The sequence below is a fragment of the Pseudopodoces humilis genome, chromosome 17, assembly GCF_049639895.1.
Source record: "Pseudopodoces humilis isolate 2021_Gansu_Grassland_sample_001 chromosome 17, ASM4963989v1, whole genome shotgun sequence".
Lineage (NCBI taxonomy): Eukaryota > Metazoa > Chordata > Aves > Passeriformes > Paridae > Pseudopodoces > Pseudopodoces humilis.
In genome coordinates, this window is record NC_142216.1 from 6,962,681 (window position 1) to 6,985,582 (window position 22,902).

At 41.8% G+C, this 22,902-nt stretch overlaps 1 protein-coding gene across 1 annotated transcript; it reads right to left on the reverse strand.

Moving 5' to 3' along the window:
- Positions 1-282: 282 nt before the first annotated feature.
- Positions 283-22,785, reverse strand: MAML1 (mastermind like transcriptional coactivator 1). The gene is made up of 5 exons (XM_005523558.3): positions 22,147-22,785; positions 12,137-13,537; positions 9,880-10,140; positions 6,851-6,962; positions 283-4,662 (listed from the first exon to the last, which is right to left on the reverse strand). The coding sequence occupies exons 1-5, from the start codon at positions 22,513-22,515 to the stop codon at positions 3,671-3,673; spliced, it is 3,135 nt and encodes a 1,044-aa protein (XP_005523615.2). The 5' UTR covers positions 22,516-22,785; the 3' UTR covers positions 283-3,670.
- Between the last annotated feature and the right edge of the window lie 117 nt (positions 22,786-22,902).

Below are 22,902 nucleotides of genomic sequence, written 5' to 3' on the forward strand. Positions count from 1 at the left end.
GCATTCCAGAAAAAAAACAAAAGCCCGGAAGCAGTGGGAGTAGCATAAAGCCCAATTTTCAAAGTTACATTTTCTAAGGCCCCTTTATCCAGTTCTGGCCTGTTTAAATAGACTTTCTGAAACCATAAGAATTGGTAAGATAGAGCAGCAGAATCTGAGTCTTAGTAATAGGCCGAGCAAAAAATTGTGTGCTGGGATGAAGGGAAGGAACCATCTCGCTAGGAATGACAACACTAAACTCTGCTCAGCTCACGCAAATGTATAAAGTCACACCATGTATATTTAATACACTAGCAAAATATTTATTTTATAATGATAAAACAGAAGTGAAGGATTTCTTTTTGGTGTGCACCAGTAATTGTAGTAAAAGAATAAGGGGATTAATGGACTCTTTATACATTTCAATGACAAAAATTCATAAAGGTTAGCATCAAATTCAACTGTTCTCCATTTACAAGCATAAAGCTTACCATAATACCCCCCCAAACACATATATAAAGAATTATAGTTTTAAAATCTATAAAAAGTAAAAAATATACAGTCAGAAGATCTAACTCTTATTCAATCTTTAATATAAAATTGTAAACATTTATTTACACAAAGGAAATGTGTATAACAAAATTTTGAGCACCCTTTTCAATTGGATCGTGGTTTTTGGAAGGCAGTGGATGTTGCACAGTGACACTCTCACCTTGCATGCCCAACCAAAACCGCAGTTTATAAATAAAGCCATGGGCGGCCGGCTGGGTTCAGTTCAGGGGAGATTGGTTTTATTGCTCTGAAGCTGCAGCAAATGGAAAGCCCGAGTGCAGACACAGCCAGTGACACATTACAGGGCACCAGGGCAGAGCCCAGCCCTGCCCATGCACCCATGTACATCAAAACCGTATTTTCATTTCCATTGAACTGTTCCACCCTTGTTCCAGTGGCCCCACGTTCCCAACGCTCCGACTGCGTTCTGTGCACAGGGACCAAAGCCAGAGCAGGGGCTGTTGGGATCCCGTTCACACACAGACACCAGTGGGCATTATAAGCCAGTTTGTCTAGAATCACACTTAATTTTACTCCAACAGTACCATGAAAAGGCCCTGTCATCAAACCCAGATACCTTCCTGAACAAACCCTCTGGTCAAGCAGAGCAATATCCACCTTAGCTTCCAGAAACAGTGGAGGAAAGAGCACACCTGCGTTTTCCTGGACATTTTGCCGGATTGCCTTTTTGGTAGTAACAATGCAAACAGCAGATGTTCTTTTCCTCCAATTAAGAAATCACAACTGGATGGATTGTATTTTGACTTCTTCGGAACAAAGTCTGTGTGCAAAATCTACTGGAAAACAGAGCAGATTTCACCACAACCTAAACAGGGAGAAAGAAAAGCTGAATCCTACTACCCTGTTATTTCTGTCAAGTGTTTTTAAGGGGGAGAAAAAAAACAGTGACATGGAATGATGTCACTTGAAATTGAGGTCCCAAGCACCCCTGACAGGAAGGGAAGGCACACTGGTGCAAAGTTAACCCTTAAAATTAAAAAAAACAACAAACACTCCTTCCCCTGCCATTGCTAGTTTATATCTATACTCTTCTAATGACACTTACCTTGGACCAGTTTTTGGTTTAACTTAATAGTAAACCAAGCTCATTAGCTCTTTTCTTAGATTGCCAGTATGAGAAAAGCGAGCATCAGTTATTTGCATCTCAACTACTTATTCTAGAAAATATCAGAAGTGTCAACAACCAAAGTCACCAACACCTTCATCTTCCCATCCAAAGACAATCTTTACGTTATCTTTTCAAAAGCTCTATGAGGGATTAAGCCTGCTTCAGTGAAGTTTTATCCACTGTTCAAAGGTGGGACCCACTGATCAATGCACATCTTTCATCAACAGTTCAACATGATAAAATAGCAAATCTGATCAACAGAGCAGAATTCATCCACACTAGCTAAGTGTGCTGGATAAACCATGTTCCATGCATATTTGGAAAGGGTTAAAGTATTAGTGTTAAAAAAGCAGTTTTCAAAAGTGCAAATTGTCTCATAAAGGAGCTGCAGATACAGTAAAATATTTTCCTTCTCCAAAACCAATGATATCTTTCACTTCCCTTCACCCCCTCTGGAAAAAACCTTCTCACAATTCTGCAATGCAGAAAACTCCTGGAGAAGCCAGTCTGTGTTGAAGGAAATTGCTTTTAAATCACAATGCTGGGTTTGGTTATAAAGTTTGGAGGAGTTTTCCAAGAAAGTGGATTTAGAAAGGGAAGAGGTATTTGTGCATTTAAAACAAAAGCTTTCAACTTTATTTTAATTTTAAAATAAATGTTAAGGCAAGGTGGTTTGTTGGTGGATAAGGGATTTTTTTTTTTTTTTTGGTAGAGTAAGGACTTTAGAACATTGACTGTTCCCATTGTGGTTTTTGTCCTTTCTGGGACCAACCCCAACATATGGATAAGAGGTCTCCTTGGGCTGAGCTGAAGAACAGCATCTGCTTCAAGGGATATTAAAAAAGTAAATCCACCAGTCTATAGAAAGATTATCGAACTTGTAAGCCAGTATTCAAAAAACAAAGCATTTAAGGGGGAGACTTCCACATTGGAGCAACCCTGATACAAGCATTCTTCCAGGCTGCCTGTGCTATTATTGCTAATAAGGACTTTCCACCTCCCAGCCAAATTCTTTTTTCCTCATTTTTATCCTGAAGTGACAAAGTCTTGTGCTCATTGCTAACTTCGGGGGGATGAACTGATCTCTAAGGTTAGTTTTACTTTTTACAACAAAGAAAACTAGATGAGCTGTCATGAAGCAAAGCCTTCATTTAAATACAACTACCTTTGGAAATAAGTTATGAAGAAACAGGTGCAAAGTAAATGGCTTTACAATTCATGTTAAACCTACTATAGTTTAAAAGTTCTCCCATAAGAAATTCCCCCTTTAAACACAGCAAGGTACAAGCCAAGAACTGTGCCTCTCTACAACAGAGTGCAAACCGCAGCTTAGAAGACTACAATCTATGAAGATGACTATCTAGACTAACTGGCCAGGTTTTAATACTTTCTCTCATCTATTACCAGCATCTAGAAATATTTACTGTGAAATATCACTTGCTTACTGAGAGTACAGGCACATGCTTCAGCAATGGGGAAAAAAAACAATTCCAAACATTTTGCAAGCATACTCAGGTGCATACAGCCTCTTCTCAAACAAAAATCAGAAGTTTGATGGACAGTACTGTAACAACATGTCAAGCTATGAACAAATAATTATTGCAAGTAATAGCTGCAGACTAAGCCCTAAACACAATTTGTGCAACTATTTGCATTCTTTCTGCACTATTTCTGTGGAATTTTTGTTTTGTTTTTAAATAATTAAAATATTTAGTCTTAGAACACTGCAAGTGAGATTTCTGGAAGGCTGGCTAGGACACAGTATTTTTTGACCTGTTCAAGTGTGTGACTCCTCAGAGACCGCAGACAAAGCGCACTCCTCCTGCAGACCTGCTTGGTGCGCTGTGACCACGTGTCAACACTCATTGAGAAGCAGCTCCAGTCTTTTTCCCAACCATTTACCTCTAATGCCTGCAAGTCTCCTCAATGCCACAGGTTTTTTTGGTCCAAGAGTTGTTTATATCTCATGAAATAATTAAAAAAAGTGGAACCCCCACCCCCGGTCCCATTTTAATGAGTTCCTAACAACTCATCCAAATCGTTCATCCACTCCTCTGAAGTCCTGTTTTTCAGCAAAGAGTCTATCAGATCTGTGTCACCAGTTAAGTTCTGAAGTCCATTATTGCCTGACTGGCCGCTGTAGGCGAAAGGCAGCTCCTGACTGGTCGTCCTCACAGGGTACCCTTGGCTACAGTGCAGGCTTCCTCTGTTGGAAATTTGCTGATTTGGGTTCTGGTTGAAAGCATTCAGGTCTGGAACAGTCTGGTTCAAGCCAGGCAAGACTTGCTGTGAGGGTAGCTGCTGCTGTGCGGGTGGGTTTGTCCGCGGCTGTGCTCCCAAAGAGGATGACAGCATCTGCCCAGAGACAGCAACGTTCATCGAGGTCATGGGCCTGCTGGTGCTTAGGCTTACCTGAGGCATTCCCTGGGCAAACTGCTGGTTGGACATCTTTAGATGTGTTTGCTGCATGTGGAAAGAGGAGTTGGCAGTAAATGGTCCTAAGCCACTGTTTGCTTGTGTCTGGTTGTTAACATTAGGGATACCTTGGTGTTGCCAAGATGGATTTTGAGCCCCCATAGCAGCTGGTACTCTTGCCATCTGTGGTTTAGATAAGGTTGGATTCAGTGCACCTTTATTGTGCTGCTGAGAAATACTTGAGTTTGGTAGGGTGTTCTGCCCGTAGGCAGCGGGAACGGCGGCGCCCTGGCCCAAGCTGCCCTGTCTCTGCATCGGGGTCTGTCCATTGGCACTCGCAGTCGTGTGCTGAGGAACCATCTGGGTCATGCCAGGTGCCAGGTTGTACAGCCCCCCACGCTGCATGTTCTGCATGCTGGGGTACTGAGACACCCCCCGCTCCTGCTGGCTGGAGCCCGACTGCAGTGGAGCAACAGGAGCGTGTCCAGGTCCCATCTGAATCATGTTCTGGCTCTGAGCAAACATCCGGGGACTACCGGAACTGGACTGTCCTAAATTACTGACCCCGGGCATGGCTGAAGATGACCCTGAAATACAAAGAAATATTTTGTACATTAAATACATCAAGTCAAACCTGAGCCAAGCCAGGCTTGTAGGCACAATAACCCATAAGAGAGGTGCAGCTACATTTGTATAAACTGACCTCCGCAAGTAACACACAGAGAGCAGCAGTTTTTAATTAAAGACTATCAACTGTTGCTCCAGTTAGCACCTCCACCTTGATCTCGAACGCAGATGTGCCAATGTCCTAAAAAAATCTGAATACCACTTCTAAGAGTTCAGCATCATTAATTTTAAAAAAAATTATGACTTTAAAGGCAGGACTCTGCTATTTCTTTGTGAACAAAGGTAAACACAAGTACTTTGAAGTGCATGCACAATTTACTAAGCCGTTAAAAAATCCCTCTTACTGCACACATACACAGTCAGTCATTCCAAAAACAAGACTGCATCTCTTATACAACTGTAGGGTTGCTACCTCTGCATTTTCCCAATTCCAGGGATATCTTCTATTTATCCAATATAGAAATATCTAATTCAGAAACTTTTGGTCAAGTATCTTTTGGACTCCCACAGTGAAGTATTCACTATGTTAATATGCAGTGCTGATAGCCAAGCAAAGTGATTTGGAAAAATGTATTCTCAGCAAACCAAATACAGTCCTCTGTTATTGCAAATTCTGAGTTTAAAATTTCTTCTTGCAGAAGAAACAGCCCCCCATTTGAAGCAAAAAAAGTAGAAAAGCCCTGTAAAGTGTAGTGCATGTACCACCCCCCCCCTCCCCTTACAGTCAACCAGGGAAACCTACCTACACTAATAATTTATCTACTTTCAAAACCAAAAGTAAGCTGAAGAATTTTTTCATATCTGATGATACTGAGGAATACTGGCTCTCCATTATTACTAATATTGTATTTTAATAAAAAAGTTAAAATTTAAATTTAGTTAAAAAAAAAACTAAATTCAAATAGAATTCAAATTATACTGAATTAATTATCAACAAAGTACATCATAAAAACATCAGTGTTGAGGGAATGGATGTGTGGGAGAAGAATCTTCCTGTGACAATATTTACAGTGAAGAGACAGCACACATATCAGGATTTAAGATGTAAAAAATAGTTACAATCATCATTACAAGGAAAAAACATTTTTAATAGTAATGAAATTACTATTAAAAAAATTATTGAAACCTACTCTATTCCTAACAGTTGTATGCCTATCTTTCTGTAGAAAAGTGGCAAGATAAAAAAAATATTTCAGTGCAATATCTGAAGGATGCCACTGATCCCTGTGTTAGCACACAGGGATGCCTTTTATATTGGCATCAAGTTTTTTCAGTTAAGTAACAAAACCCAGTTGTAGCTGCACTTGACACTGCAATAGGCATGAACACTGTCAGGCTGAGGGTATTGCATTTCCATTTGCATCTTCCCCCTACACTATTTATTTCTCCAGGAACATGGCGAGTAAGAAAACAAGACTAAGGGAAATTTTCTCACACCCTATGTTTATGAAAGACAAGTGGATTCTTGATGCCCCATCAAGTAACAGCTTTTAAGGAAAAAGATGAGCTTTTATTGCTTCCTACTTCTTCTACATTTTTGAAGCAATTCCAGCTCAACAGTTATGTCACCTTTTAACAGAATTAATACACTACAGACATACTATGCTGCTTCTCATACAGAAAACCCCACACAGGACACTTAACATGTAATGAAGAGAATTCAAACTGCATTCCCTTTTAAAGGTAGCAGGGACAAAAACGTTAAGAGACTTTTAAACTCATCCTAGAGATGAGAGAAATAATACACCACTTATGTTTCTTTAATGAGGGCCCGTGATAGATACAGGCTGTAGTGATGTCAAACTTCAGAAAAAAAACCTCTTAATCTTAATATATCAAAGATAGAGAGAATTTCCAACCTGCACAATGAAACAGAAGTATTAGAAAGGCCTGCAGAACAATGAAATACTTAATAATTTTATTCATTTCCCAAACAACATTAAGACTCAGATTAAGTTGTCCCAGATACCTGCAACCAGGGAAGCTGTTAATTTGCAACTGAATCAGAGTATAGGTCAAGAGCTTTTAACGCAGAGTGATGTGTAATAAATTAATTAAAAGCTATCCAATTCAGAAAATTTGAAGACACCTTGTTTTTCACTCCTTGGTATTTTCTCTGATATTATTTCAATTGCCATGTTTACTGACCTGTGAACTGTCCAACCTGTTGCTGGTATGGATTCTGTGGTTGATCCTGGTACTGAGGAGGAGGCCGTGTCAGATGTCGCTGCAGCTGCTGCTCCTGCTGCCGCTGTTTCTCCTAAGAAAGGTCCAGTGCAAGATAATTTGAAAACAGATCAAGCTTTTTCCAGGGGGTATCTTGGATAAAAACAAGCTGTCTGCATACTTCTATGCACACTTCTCCTGGTAATCAAAGGGGCTTCTGCAGCCCTACAAGTCACTTCAGACTTTGTTCTCAAGGCTCAAACACAGTCAGTTTAATCTGATAAGTGACAAGACCAGGATCTCAGAGACAACAGCATGCACTGCAAGAGCTACTGCTGTGCATGTGTGAAGCCTTTCAAAGGTTGAAAATCTGAGATGTTAGTCTCCTAATCAGTAACATAGTCAACAGGCATTTTTAGCAACACTCTAAAGACAAAAAGAGGTACAGGTACAATAAGAGCAAAAGTGAGTGTATTAAAAAAAAAAATTTAAAAAATCACATTTACTTCTTTGGTCTTTATTTCCAAATCAATGTATTTTTAGACCCTTCTTTAGAAAGCAATAAAAGTGCAAGTCAGAAATATCAAAAATTTAACATGTAAATATTTTCTAGTCCTTGGCTGCAAACATGAAAAGATATGTACAAATCCATATTCTCATATACCACTGCTTTTCCTGGAAGACTGTGGAAAATTGCAGAACTAAGTCCATAACAGAAGTCATACAAGTTCTGCAACCATTGTTTCAAATCACTTTCTTAGCAAGTCTTAGCACACTGATCAACTGAAACAAACCCTACTCATGACACAAAATAATTGTGCCTCTTTAAAATAAAAGTAGATTCAGCCCTTGCCCATTTTATGATCAAACCATTTGAAAAATAAACCAAGCAAATTTTCTATTAGGAAACTTTGGAGGAAAATTAAAGTCTTGAGGGGAATGTAGATGTAGACAGTAGACTCAGATTTTGACAGTGTTAACAGCCAACTGGCTGTTTTTAAGGTATGAAACGTATCAGGCACAGCATTTCAGTCTCTTCTTCCTCAGATACCTTCAGCCAGACTGAAACTCTGACATAACCCAGAAGTGATACAATGCACAACTACCTACTTATCCATAAAGTTCCACCGAGCATAGCAGGGGACAGAAATTCCCTTCCAAGAGTATTGGGGTAAAGACACAAGCCAGAAGCCTTTACAGAAGAGACTGGTGCAATGTAACAAACAGGAGATACACATCACTACCACCCTTCCCAAATGTCTCCAGCTGCGAAGCTGTTGAGACATGCACAGGAATGAAGAGGGCACGCTGCTTGACAAGAAGACCTGCTGCTTGCAGGACCAGTCAGACCTGAAAGAGGCTGACCACGGAAGCCAACAAGAGATGCCACAGCTCTGAGAGAAACCAGAAACCGCAGAACCTGCCTTGGGGAAAAAAAAAATAAAAAATATGCAGAATGCCAAGTGAAAAGACAAATTTATAGCAGCAGGGAATGGCACTGGAGCTACTTGAAACTGCAAGTCTCCTGCAAAGTAGACATCAGCAGATTCAGAAATCTTCTTGTAAAACTGCATCCAGTATCATGAGTATCCAAAGAAATAAATATCAAATTGCAATGCTAACAAGACCTAGCTTGACTAGGCAGCACAAGGCAAATAAATGTGGCAAATGCAGTATCTCTAAAGCTGTTCAGCTCCAAGGCAAAGCCACTCATTATTTGGGTCCAGAGTCCCAGTAACACTATAGAAAAATGGAAATTACAGAAGGTAGTTGTAGTTACCATAACTAGGATATGAATGAAGTATTTTCATGATACTGGTATTTACTGCAGCAACATGTGCTGGCAAAGCAGAAGCAAATAGATAGGAAAAAATATTTCAGTGCTGTGTTTGTGATATGCTACTTATCACCTCCCCACTGTTCAGAGAGATCTGACACCTGTTAGGTCCATTGTTGTCCTAAGGAAACCTACTGGGCCACAGCTCTAAGAGCTCTAACAAAGCTCTAACAATCACCATCCACCAGACATGAAAAGCACAAGCAGATCACACCCCGTATTTCCTTTATCCCCACCTGCTCTCAAAGAATACCTGTTTTGTTAACACTTTGCAGAGTAATGATTACTCATCTTTGACATTTGGTATTAATATACAAGTCACCAAAGACTGACTTACTAAAAAGTATTCTAAGCTTACAAATCACATAACTCATAGAGATGTGATTTTATTGATGATTTGAGCATTTTCTTTCAGTCTTTAATAATGTAATTCCCCCACAGTATTCCCTTAGTCCAAATTGTTTTAACCCAAATATCAAAAACATATCTTTACCAACACTCATACACTGCCAACCACATTACTATGTTTTGTCTACACTGGCTCCAAAACTGAGGGTGTTTTTCTGTCACCTTTATTGAGATCTGAATTTTATTAGAATGCCTCTAGGTGATATAAGAGCCATTGGCTAGGACTTGGCACAACCATAGCTCCACAATCCTGCATATTCTACTACAACCTTCCCCACAAAATGGGCTTTCATACATTTTCAGTTCAGAGGAGACTCTATCATTTCATTCTTTCTTAAAACAGCTGATTCAGGGAGACCTCAGAGCACTTTTCAGTACTTAAAGGGGGTTTACAAAAAGGTTGAAGGGGGAAGGTGTCTCAAAAGGGTATGAAGTGATAGAGCAAGGGGGAATCCAAGATCTCCATCTGGAGGAGGTTAGGTTCAGATTTGATATTAGGAAGAAAGTATTTACTGTGAGTGTGGTGAGGCACTGGAACAGATTGCCCAGAGAAGCTGTGGCTGCCCCATCCCTGGAAATGGTTGGATGGAGCTTGGAGCAGCCTGGTCTAGTGGAAGGTGTCCCTGCCCAAGGCAGAGGAGTTGGAACTGAGATGATTTTGGAGGTCCTTCCCAACCAAACTATTCTCTGATTCTAAAACATCAAATGCTATTTCATGCACCAAAGCGAAGAAGCACAAATAAAAAAAAAAGCTGGCCCCTCTCACCTGCTCTGCCAGCAAATGCTGCTGCCTCTGTTCCATTAGGAATTGCTGCTTCTGTTGCTCCATGAGTAAGTGCTTTTGTTGCTGCTCTCTCTGCTTCTGCTGGTCCATCAGCATTTGGTGCTGCTTCATCACTGCTGCCTGCTGCTGATATGCTGAGTTGTTGTGGTTACCTGCCATGGAGACATTTGGAGCCTGTGCACCCACCCCAGGGCCTGGGACAGAAACAGGAACACGAGCAACAGTAGGAGCAGGGCTCTGATCCTGTAGAACATAAGAAAAATGAAAAAAGTTACAGAAATGCAGTAACTTCTTCACCTGTGAAGCTTCTTATGGAAGTTCAGCTAATTAAAGACAGCCAAACACCCATCTATACAGTGCCAGACATAGAACTGCCTGTTTGGAGTTAGGGTCAGAAGCTCCACAAAGTTTAGGAATACGGGGTTTAACTTCAAAGTACTTCCCAATTGCCAGCTCAAAGAGGTGAGCATAGCTCTTGTGCTTTTTTTCAGGTAGCTACAAAGTGTACTTCAAACACCCCAGATTCAGTATACTTTGGTAGCAGTTTTTCAAACACTACATGTTATATTTTCATTATTCAAAGCATTTATTTAAATCCTGCCTGTTCTGTCAACATTTAATTCTGCAGGTGTTGGTGTCTCCCATCCTAAAGTTGCTTTTTTTAATATCAGAGAATTTACTATTTGCAGGTGAAGAGGAGAAGGCTTCCACTGGTCAAAATGGGTCTTAAGGTATTTTTCCAGCAATCCAACCATCACCATACACCACAGACAAAAACACTACTAGAGATAAGTCTGATGTTATTAGTTTTTCTTGAATCTGCAATTTTTGGCATTTTTATGAGACTGGAACTTGGGATAAGCAAACATAACATGGAACAATTATCATTCAAGATCTGATACTGCCCTCTTAGTACCAGCAAATGCCTTTGAAATTTGACAGTTCTCATAATTTTAAAGCACAGTTCAGCCTCATCTCTAATTACACAAACGTTATATTCGAGTTAAACATTCAGCTAATGGGTTCGGCTGTTGGTTCTCACTTTGTTTCATAAGGAATCACAAGCCAAATATAAGGAATGCTGTGCAAAGTTGTTCTGTGTGCAAGCTTTTGAGAAATTCTCCCAAAGCTTTCATCAGTATTTCTGTTAGTTCAGTGTAAGTATGGCAGTGTAGATGTGGTCACCCTCATGTTTTTCAGTGGGAGAGATGCAACACACACAATCGTCTCTACCCTTCTTTTTCCATCAAAATGCTGTTAGACTGTTACTTCTACCAGCTTTCAAAGACTTCCATTTTTTTATGAAGCACACATTGATCTCATATTTCTATTTGTACACCGGTGTGGTCTTTAGCACAGACTAATCAGAGCTTTTTCACAGGTTTTCTGTTTTGTTGAGGGAACATGACTAGAGTTGGATCTCAAACAGCTTTTGGTGGAGGAACTTTAATCTTTGTAACAAATACCTTTTTTTTCAACAAGCCCTCTTATACATACATTGCAGGTACATGTTACAGAATCCAAATGAGTCCACAGTTCCACCCACTACAGAAATTTTCACCTGCAGCATACCTGTAGTAACAGTTCTATACAAGGCAAAGGAACAGCATCTGGAATTTTCTGTTACAGGAAAACCTGAAGCATATGCTTCAAGCAAACAAACATTACCATTATTCATTCTTAATGATATATTTCTCTCCTAAGCCATGCTTCCCCAATGCCCAGAGACTTAACCAATAAAATCCATAGAACTGAAAGGCTCCATGGAACACCCAAGAAATCAGGAATGCAGCCCCCACTTCCACCTCTCTGCAAAAGTAGGTCTTTTAATAGTAAGCCAACTCTGACACAAGTTGGGACTAAAAACAAGGTAAAGAAATCAAAGCTTCTTTGAGAACACTGTGTAACACTACAGTTTTATATGAGTTATTTTAGTCAAAAGTTTACAAAGCATCTATTTATCTTTGTAAGTAGAAGCTTCTGTGAAGCACGACATAATTTGTTGCCCACAAAGTATATTAAGCTGGAAATCACATGTTACATGACCTAGAACCCTGTATTAAAAACTGTCCCCAGTGGAAAAAACCTCATGATTGTTGTCTAAGATTCTTGTACATAAGATTTTTCCCTTTAAAATCAATGAAAACATTTGAAACTATACCAAGGAATCTGCACTCCAGCCTTACCTACCCAACAACCTTAAATCTGCTACTGAGCAAAGGTAATTCAGGACATTCACCTGACCATGTGGCAGCCGGTAGGCAATGTTTCCAGACTTGGGCTTCAGCAGGATCATCCCATTTTGGTCGTCACCTACATGGGACAGTGGTGGCTGCTGGCGCTGCTGGATGTATGCCAGCATAGGAGTCTTGTTCTGCCCAGGCACTGCCACCCCCTGCTCACATTCTGCTTTGTAATGGGAAAGAGGTTTGGTGTTCCCGTAGTCTAGTATAGAGCCTTGACTATTCACAGGGTTCTGGTTCAAGCTGTTTTGCTGATGACCCAAAATGTTCACGTGATAATTGCCTCCAGCTCTCGGTGAGCTTTTATTTCCCAAATTAGGCATCATGAGTTTCTGACTGTTGAAGTCTGGCTGATAAACCGATGGGCTAGTAGGATTTTCCATGGTATATGGGACAGCCAGTGGACTATGGGAAGACCCAGACTGTTGCCACGTTGACATCTGATTTGTTTGGTGGACTTGAGAAGCTTGTTGCTGGGTCTGCAGCATCTGATCTCTCTTCTGCTTGGCAGCAATCTGCTGAAGTTGATGAGCAGAAGACATTTCTTTGGCACTTCCTGCACACTTCCCAGGTAACAACACAGGCCTCTGGACGTTCTGAGAGTGGTTTGATGCCTGCATCATGGGCTGATTAGGATTTTCAGTCATTGACTGACTGGAAGACTGGAACATAGCCTGAGAACTACCAACCGTTGTAGAAGCGGCACTTACAGGTACAGAAGCAGCGCCAATAAATGCTGAACCTGAAGAAGTGGATCTAACCTGGGTAGATCCCAGCTGTTCTTGTTCAAAGGGGGCTGGGGAAAACTCAGTCTTTATGTTAATATCTTGTGGCAATGGAGTCTGTGCAGCTGAATTTGAAGAATCTGCATCTTTTTTGTCTTCAAAGTCGTCATTAAAGAGATCCTTCATATCTTCATCGGGCACTGATCTATTGAGCTCCTCAATAAGTTCCTTCCATTCTTGCTCATTTAGATTAAGATCAGGCATCAGGTTATTCTGAGATATAGAACCCCCTGCTACAGGATTCATACAGGGAAGCTCATCTACAGGCTCCTGCTTCAGCTCTTTGTTCAAACTCAAAGGAAATGAATCATCAGCATCACCACCTCCATTCAACTGCAGGCTGGAATCTGGAAGACACTTCTTGCTGATGCCATCAAGCCCCATTGGATGCTTCCCATTAAGTTGTAAGGTATCACCAGTAGCAGATTTCTTGTCTAGATGATGGAGTGGAGACACAGGGGGCATTCCATTGGAAGAACCACTCACTCCCAAACCATCCTCACGACGCAGTTTCTTGGACACAGAAAACACATCACCATAGCCATTCTGCTGGTCTCCATTCTGAGGGGAAGCAGCACTATCAAGCTTTCTTTTCACAGTCTCATGGAGCTGCTGAAAAAGAAGAGGAATATTTTAGTTGTGTAGTACTATGCTACACAGATCTGGACTTTTTATTTCTTACCAGAACATTGTCTTGCTCTGAATAAAACATTTCAGAAAAAAAATCAAAGGCTGCACCTTTGTTTTGGTAACATTTTGTCTTACAAGTCAGCACATGAGATTACTTCCTCACTACAGTCTCTTAGGGAAATTTTTCAAAAAACATGTACTACTTCAAACAGAGACCCCCTCCTTCACATGAAGCTAAAAGCTGCCATACACTCTGACAACAACAAAAAGTTGAAAAATGGCTGTGAACTGGAATATGTTGTGATTTTTCCTATTCAAAATGAGAAAAATTTTAAAGAATGTTAAGAATCAAATTTTACATGAGAATAAAAACCTGTATTTATCTATGTACACACACAGTATAATTGTTCCATGAAGTTGATTGATAAAATTCTCATATTTAAATACTTATAAAGCAGTCTCACATTTAAATATTTAGAAAAAACACGTAATTCTCTTGTGATAATAACTTTTAGAGAAGAACTATGTATATAAATTTTGTACACAATCACACTTTTGGCACTGAAGCAAAACCAATTTGTCACTTAGCGACCACTGCTTCACACTTGTGGAAAATGCAATTCAGAGTTCAGCCAGTTCTATCACAGCAGAGCAAGCTCATTCCTTTTCTCCTTTCTCCTGAAGTATTTGCAGCTGCTCTGACCACCAGAGCCCCAAGCAGCTCCCCAGTTGGCTTCTCACAGATGGCAAAGGCACAGATTCTCTTTCTCGTGGTGCCACCTAGAAGCGACCAGCAGCTACAGCAGCACCCTCACAGCCAGAGAGCCTTTGTTCAACTTCTTCTTCCTGCCAGCACTCTTGCAAATATAAAGTTCTTTCTATTGACCTCAAAAGCATTTGAAAACAGAATTTTTGCACACATCAAAGGTGTCTATAAACTTTTCCTTCCCTCAGGAGCATTCTGTAAAAATTCTGAGCTTTGTTGGTGCTGGAAAGCTCCACCAACGCAGACAAACCTGCAGGGCAGAGACACTGCTCCAACAGCATAAGGAGCTTAAAGAGCGAACTGCCATCAGCTCCTGACCTGGTACATCTCAGCAGGACACCCGACAGGAATCCCCACCAAGAGCCACCCATCTGAGGTGTGGGGTCACTGAACAACAGCCCTCTCAGATGGCAGGAAGCAGCTCATTAAACAAACCTTAAGACAAGTATGCTTCTTTTCATATTACCTGCAGTCTTCACAAGGCAGTCCACTAACCTCTGGGGAAAACTCTCATCCAAGGAAAAACAGGAAACCTCAAGATCTCATCATTCAAGCAAGAGGCTGTATGTAGGGCCAGCATAAATTATCAGAAGAATTTTACACACTTGCCTGAGCAACAGCATTCTTTGACTTACAGACAGAAGGACTGGATCACAGTTAATTGTTTCTGGTTGTTTTTTTTTTGAACTGTCTACAGTGAGCTGATCTCTGGAGGGAATGAAACTCCAGACCACCATCTGTTTAATTCCTGCAGAGGTAACAGCTAAAAAAAAAAACCACTATTTTTTTAATGCTTGCATAGGTAACAGCAAAACCTTATTTTTATCTGAGAGACAGACACCAGCTTCCCTGGAGACTGTGCTCTTCTAGATAGCTCATGGAAATAGCAGAGTAGCAAGATCAGCAGAAGACTGAATAGGGTGAGGTGAGGTGTACATTTGGAGAGGAGGCTGGAACTTGAAATCTCTTAATCTGAACATCAGGTCTTCAGCTTGGAGTAGCAGCTCTCTAGTGAATTTTTCAAATACCAACTTGAAAGAATAACGGAAATTTACTTTTTTGTAAAAAGGCAAAACATCAGAGAGCAGAAAAGCTCAACCCCATCACAACATTTGGCTTTCAGCATTTCCCATTGTTTACTTCATACTCCCACTGGGAAATCTGAAGCTCAAGGTGGATGAGTAACTTGCCCAAGGTTATATGATGAGTCAAATTACTCAAAGTTTGGGAATGGATCCTCCTTAATTCCAAAGTTAGGGAAAAAACCCACTCCCTGAAAACTTACATCAAAATAATTACTTTTTTTTTTTGTGAGCTACACTCACTGCAGTCTAGAAAAAGATATAGACCCCTAATATGCAGCACAGGAACTCTCATATCTCCATGGGTTTTAACAGTCATAACACTCAGATATCTGATCCTTGGAGACATTTTGACTGTAAGTTGCTCGAGACAAAATCCTCCTTTCACCTAAAACTGTATTCCTTTGTCAAAAAAAGGGATTAAGTTCCTCCCCAGTTTGTCTGTGTCTATCCAAATAATCTGGTCTGAGGGGGAAAATAACAAGCTGCATGTGAGATACAAGTCAGACTGCAAGCTATCTACATATCAAGCTTCTCCAAGAGAGTTCTCAAGGCAAGAAAAACCTGTTCTCTTCTGCCAAAACTCAAGGAAAAAACCAACCAAGACAAGGATGAAGTAAAGCATAGCTTGCTACTCACTAAGACAACCCCTTCAGCTTTAATTTTCTTGCATTACCATCCTGTAAGGCAGAGTGTTCCTCCAGTACGCTGTCCATGGTCTCCTTAGCAGAATCAATCAACTTTATTTGTAACACTGAGCCAATCATTTCCACTGTAACAAGATCAGATACAGAAGTGTCTTCTCATTTTCTCAGCCTATTCAATTTTTCAACAAAAGATGAACTTCTGAGATCACTGCTATCTAGCTATGCCTAAAAATATCATCCCAAAACCATTTATCTGAAGTATTTATACCAATATAGGAACAAGTGCAAGGCAGAGGATGTGAGCTGGCTTCAGTCCTTTGGCCCAGGACACAACAGAGAATTTGTCAAAGAGCCACTGAGGGGGCCACAGGCTGCACCTCCTCCACATCACATCACTTGAGCTGCATTTTATTCACGTGAGCAGAACACACAGTCCTCAATGTGGTCATAAACACTTCCTTGGCAGGAGCACACATGCCCAACTGTGCATTCCTCATGCACAGAACACAAGCTGACAAAACCCAGGTGCCATCCATGACAACAAAAGGTGTCCAGCACAGCAGCTTCTGGCCCTGTAACTCACGCTGACAAGGACTCAGGCTGCAATGCCAGAGATGGATGCATGCCCAGGCAAATGACAAAGCTTCCAGCAGAAAATGGAGAGCACACAAAGCATTTTGAGATATTCAATCTCTGTCTTAAACCCACCAGTTTTACCACAATGATGCTCAGCCCTACTGTGGTCTCACTGCAAGGGCAAATTGACTGACTCTGTAAAAGCTGTCCAAAAACTACTACAGAAGCCAAACAAGAAGCCAGAAAAGCTTGAAAACTTAATATATTGCTTGTCTGTTAGCACTGGCAGAGTTCAAAACTTCAGAGGCCAGTGTTCTCTTACTGCTTTGGTGGGAAGGGGCAGGAACGGCTGATAAAACAGTGGTACAAAGTTGTTCTGATTAGTTGTGTTGGGTTTTTTGTTTGGGTTTTTTTGTTTGTTTGGTGTTGGCTATTTTGGTGTGGACTTAATACCTGAAACTAGATTTAGATAATCATCTGAAACCAATGACATTTCAATGTGTTAGAACTTAACAGGCATGAAAATTAGTTCACACTGTTTGCTTGAAAGCAAGAAACCCTTTACCATGAAGAACAGCTAAACTGAGGACAGTCAGCTAAAGTCCTTTTGCAAAAATCCAGTACTTTGCTATATTTTGAGTCCTGTGAAGATGGTAAATACATACATATGTATAAAAACACAAACTGTATGCAGGTTTCATTAAAAAAAACCCAACAAACCACCTTGTGAACATGGCAGAAAATTCTCAAAAACCCAGTACTCATACTGTGCCTTTAAGGCTCTGTATAATGTTCTTATTTAGCTTTTTAAAGCATCTATAATAGAGATTTAAATATTCCTGAATTAAGGATTCAATAGAGCTTTAATTTTTTGTATTTTATTTCAAATTAGTTTACCATTTCAATGTCTGAATTAAGTCTACAAGCATTTGCCCTGATATACCAGCAAGAGAAACATAATGCTGGATATTTTCAAAGAAGAAATGCTATATTAGACTATAAGCATAATAAAAGCCTAGCTCCAATACAGCTCCTAGCATTCTCACACAGAAGGGGAAGCCAAATCAGAAAACATCCATTTTTCTGCCATAGAAGTGGCAGTATTGCAGCACAGATAAAGCTCCAATGTACCAGAGTTCACAGGAGGTGCTCTACAGACACTGATTCTCCTCTCCTGTCTCGCCAAGAACAGCAGCAACAAAGATGACAACTCCTTAAGCTGGAATAACAGTGCAAATACCAGACATTGTAGTGTATGAATTTTGGATAGAAAACATAACATTTTGACTACACACCATAGTAAGAACTCCCCCTTTACTGTGCATCTACCCTCAGCTTCCAAAGTTGCATTCCCCCTGCAAGGAAAGCATTTTATTACCCAATGTGCTCCTGCATTCCACCGTGCTGTCAGAACTAAACTGCCGGACTCATTTTAATTTTTACTTTAATTCCAGCAGACTTTTGTATTTGGGTGACTGCCTGCTGGAGTGAAGAAGGGCTGTGGATAGGCATGTCTATAAATATCCCAAGCCTGCATTAGTCACAAGGGGCAGCTTCTGCTACAGGAATTGTTCTGCTGAATCAAAAAAACTCCTGTGCCTTCAGCTGCAATGCCGGATCCTCCACCTCACTTGAACTTAAACAGCAGCAGCAGCTCTGTCACTCCCAGATCCTTACAACTTAGGAAGCATCACTGCATATCTAACTAATCTAGTAAGGGAAATGTTTCAAACATAAAACAATACCTCACAGAGAATTAAAAGGAGACAAAGAAAAACCTGTCTGAGTTGTTGGGCAACAAACTATCAGACTTGTCAGCGAAAACAAACAATGGTGGCAAGACTACACTTTACCATAGCTATATATAAATAACATGTAAATAATTTGCTATTTTTGTGGTAAAACATAATTTCACAATTTAACACCCTCATACCACAGCTTACAGAAAAACGAGGTCTTCTGAACTGCTAGAGTACCAGCCTGAACTTCGTTAGAGGAACATCATTAACACTTGTCAGTACACTATGGACAATCTATTCCTTTTAATTTATTACTTTAAGTGTTTCAGCGAAGAAACACTGCATTGCTGTCCTTGGACTTAAATTTAGTTTAAAACCCTTTACTTGGTGCCTTTGCTTAATTTAGTATTTAACTAATATTAATGTAAAACATCTATCACTCCCAAATAAATGCTGCTCTACAGCTTTAACACAAACCATTCTCAAGACGGGCCACTGACTAGACCTTCTGTGCTCATTCCAGAAATACTGTTTGTGGTTTTGTGGCAGTCCTAGACAAAGCAAGCTCTCTGCACAACAACTGCTCTCAGGTGGGGAAAAAAACCCAGCAAGAAACAGGGAGCAGCTCTCCTTCCAAGACACCACATCATAAAACAAGGAGTGGAGGTGAAAATCCAGATCTTGCCATTCTCCTCATCCACATGTCAGTGAAACACCTTCTGCTCAGGTCAGCCATACACTGCCTCACAGTCTATCACAGAAATGTAAGGAAGCCAACCTTTCTCTTGCAGAGAATTTAAACAGCATTATTGGATGAACTTTCATGTATCAGAACCTGGCACAGAAAAAAAATCTTCTAGGAGACAAGCCCCATATCTTCCCAACTTCCCTGTTTCTCAAAAATGTAAGATTAGCACAGCAAATGTATTATCCAAACATCAAGTATCTTCTACTTTGAACACAGCCTTAATAATATCATGTTAAACAACAGAAATGGGAAGCAGATGCCAACATTTGGATTTCCCATTAAATAGTGATCTGGAAGTTTTTTTAGAAATAGGAAGCTAGAAGGTTTTTCAACATTTTCCTCAAATGAAGGACAGGTCTACATGATGCACAAATAATACAAGGTATTTCTGTATCAATACTGTATTCTCAGTTTCTGTAAGCAAGATCCATCCAACTTCAGGATGGAAAGACTAATGGAAGAGAAAATATCTGATTTTGTCCACGTAACAAGTTATAGGAGACATTAAGGAGGAAGTGGTGGTACCAACCCTGTTCCCTGTGACCACTGTGGATTTACAGAAGGTGTTCTGCAGCACAGCACCTGACAGTGCCCACACTGTCAAGACTTGGGGCAAGGCAGCTTCACATCCTACTACTATACAAGACCTCACAAAAGCCTTCACCATTACATGAACTGCTCTCTCCTTCAGGGACCAAAATAAATGCTTCAATAATGGTCAACATAGAGTACTGATTTCCAAAAGCAGATTCATAGGCAGCTTCACAGAAAAATCTGGACTGTTACAGCAGCAACTGTAACATGCTGATATAATGCATGTTGCACTGAGCTAGCAGCATTCTTTGGAAAGGAATGTGTCCAGGATGTTTTAAAAGATAATTCTGGTGTTCATCCAAACTTTACTGAACACTGGAAATCAAGCCCACGTCTTTCCCAGTCAAAGTACATGCTTGGTCTTTATAATGGCCAACATGACGGGCAGAGGTAAAGTACCAACCTAGAGAGGGACCTTCTGGGCCAGAGGAATTAAATTAGCAGCAGAGGTGTTGTTGTTGTTGTTGTGTTTTTTTCCAAGACTTGAATTACTAAGCAAACCAACTTTATACCCCAGTAACGAGGTGATGAATCAGCAGCTGCAATTAAGCTCACAGTCATGGATCCTAGGAAAGAAACAGCAGGCCAGCAGAGGAAGAGTCATTCATACACTAAAGCCCTCTTCTGTTGTGTAAATTGGCCACTGGCAGCAGCTTCCTGTACAAGGGCTTCCCCAGATGTGCAGTGCACTTCAGAACCTGCTGCTGTTGAGAGCTCTCATTATAATGGATGCTAATTAGATCAAATCCACATCCAAAGTGATTTCAGAGAAACAACACCAATGAATTAGACATCTTTCTTTTAGAAGATCAATATGAAGTCATGTGGTGGCAGTTTAAGCAACAGGATTTGACATGCTAAAAAGCCCTGAGTGTAATTAAAATACACATTATTATGGGGTAGAGCTCCATATGCAAAAAGCCCGAGAGCCCAGCAGGAAATAAACAGAACCCCCACCAAGATTTTATATAATAAAAAACAAGTTTGAGCAATTTTTGTTTTTACACAAGTTTACATTCAAGATCAGTCTGCTAAACAACAGCTAACTGTAAAATTTTGTAGAATCAGTTTCAGGAATGCACAAGATTTCCTCTCTTCCTCAAGTACCCTTCTGTAGCAGTCCTCTGAAGTGCTCTAATTGTGTCACAAGGACCTCAGTCTTCTTAAGAGTCAGCAAGTCCTCGAGTCTCATAGGTGTATTAACAAAACCAGGAACAATTCAGGTAAGTAACACTTTCAGTTCATCTTGTAAATACTACAGACTGCACCCAGGCTGCCTAGTGCTGGTCACAGTAAAGACGACATTGATAAACCCTGTGTTTCAATATTTCACATTATGTCCTGGACACTCAAGTATACAATAACCTCTATCAAGATTCTCTTTTAAAAATAGGTCCAAGACAGAGAGAAGTATATCCTTCTTCCTTTCTAATCCAATCAAATATACAGAGCACCCTAAAAATTCTATTTATTCTATATATTAACCTGGAAATATCTCAGTTTAATCCAGTGTCCCCTTTTAAAGGGGACTCTCAGTACTACTCAGAGTACTCAGAGTAGTACTGAATCATTTTCATGCAGGCCACCATTTAAAAATACCTGGTTTTAAGGCAGACAGGTATTAGGACAGGCAGCCTTTAAGAGGTTATCCTACTAACCTACATTACTGACACATTAGCACATGGCAGTATATTTAAAGGGCCCAGAATAAGTTAAGCAATAGCTATCTTGATATACAAACAGGGCCATGTGAATATGTCCCGACAACCAGAAATGCTAGAGAAGCCAGAGAAACATTAAGATTTTGAGCTAAGCCAGTTTTTAATGGGTGGAGTGGGATTCTCATAGTGTTCACACCCACTAGAGTGAGTGGCAAACAAGCAGCTGCCTTTCCACTGAAATTCTTTCCAATATGTACCAGAACTAACAGACACATTGTCTTAAAACTGACCCCAGTAATAAGCGTATTCTTATCAAATGACTCCACAAAACCCTAACACCCCAAATTAAAGACTTAAGCAAACAAATAAAAATCCAAAGGCATCGCAGTATTAATGTCCTTCTGACAGTTTCTGCAGGGGTATTTTAGGTGAATTAGCCAGAAATATGATTCACAAAATACTCTGAATTATTTAAGCATCACAGAAATCCTGCCACTATCCCTACCCCACCATGCCGCAGTTTTTATGTACTCTTCCAGCGTGCGGAGGTGACGAGTGAAAACAAAACAGCCCATATCGCCTGCGAAGTTGTAACACAGCAGACAGGGTACTCTGCAAAGCAGCCCCAAGCCCAGCCCTCGCACCGCAGGCCCCCACACCAGCCGCGACAGCCTGTTTTCCTTCCCCCGTCCAGCTCCAGACGAGAGGTGCCGGTGCCAGCCGGGCACGACCGCCGGTCCCTCCCCGGCCCCAGCACCCGGCCCCGGGCGGCGCTTACCGCGATCAGGGCGCTGCTGCGGCCGTGCTGCTGCTCTCCGCTCGCCGCCTCGCCGTCCAGCCCGTTGGCTCCGCTCCCCTCGGCGCTCCCCGCGGCGGCGACGGGCGGAGGGGGCGCGGGCGGCGGCGGCGCCGGGGGCGGCTGCCGGTGTTTGCCGGCCCGCTTGGCCTTGGCCTGCAGGCAGCGCTGGTGCAGGGCGAAGGTTTGCTGGCGCTCTAGCTCCAGCCGCTCCGGAGACACGGCCTGGTAGCGGGATTCGCAGGCACTGTGGTGCCGCCGGCAGAGCTCGATGCGCCGGCGGAGCCGCTCCATCACCGCGCTGTGCCGCGGCACCACGAACTCCGCCATGGGGCAAGGGGGGAGCACCATGGGCCGGACGGCGAAGGGGCGGCCGCCGCCGCTCTACCGGCTGCTCGCTCCGGCGCCCACCATGGCGGGGCCTCCGCCGCCCCTCCTGCCGGCCTTACCTGCGCTCCCCGCCGGGATCGCCCCGGGTCTTTCCACCACCCGGCCCGGCGCCCGCTCCTCTCCCCCCCGCCCCACTTCCTCCTTCTGCCCCGAGCCCGGCGCCGCTCCGCTGCCCTGCTCTCCCTCAGCCCTGCCCGCCCCGAGAGGCCCGGCGGAGCCCGCCGCGCTCCCTCCGCCGCCGCCCTCAGGCGCGGGCCGGCCCGGACCCCTGGCCCCCCATTGTTGTCCGCGCCGCCGCCATCTTGAAATTGTTTTTCCCCTCCAGAGCCGAGTTGAGAATAAATGGGC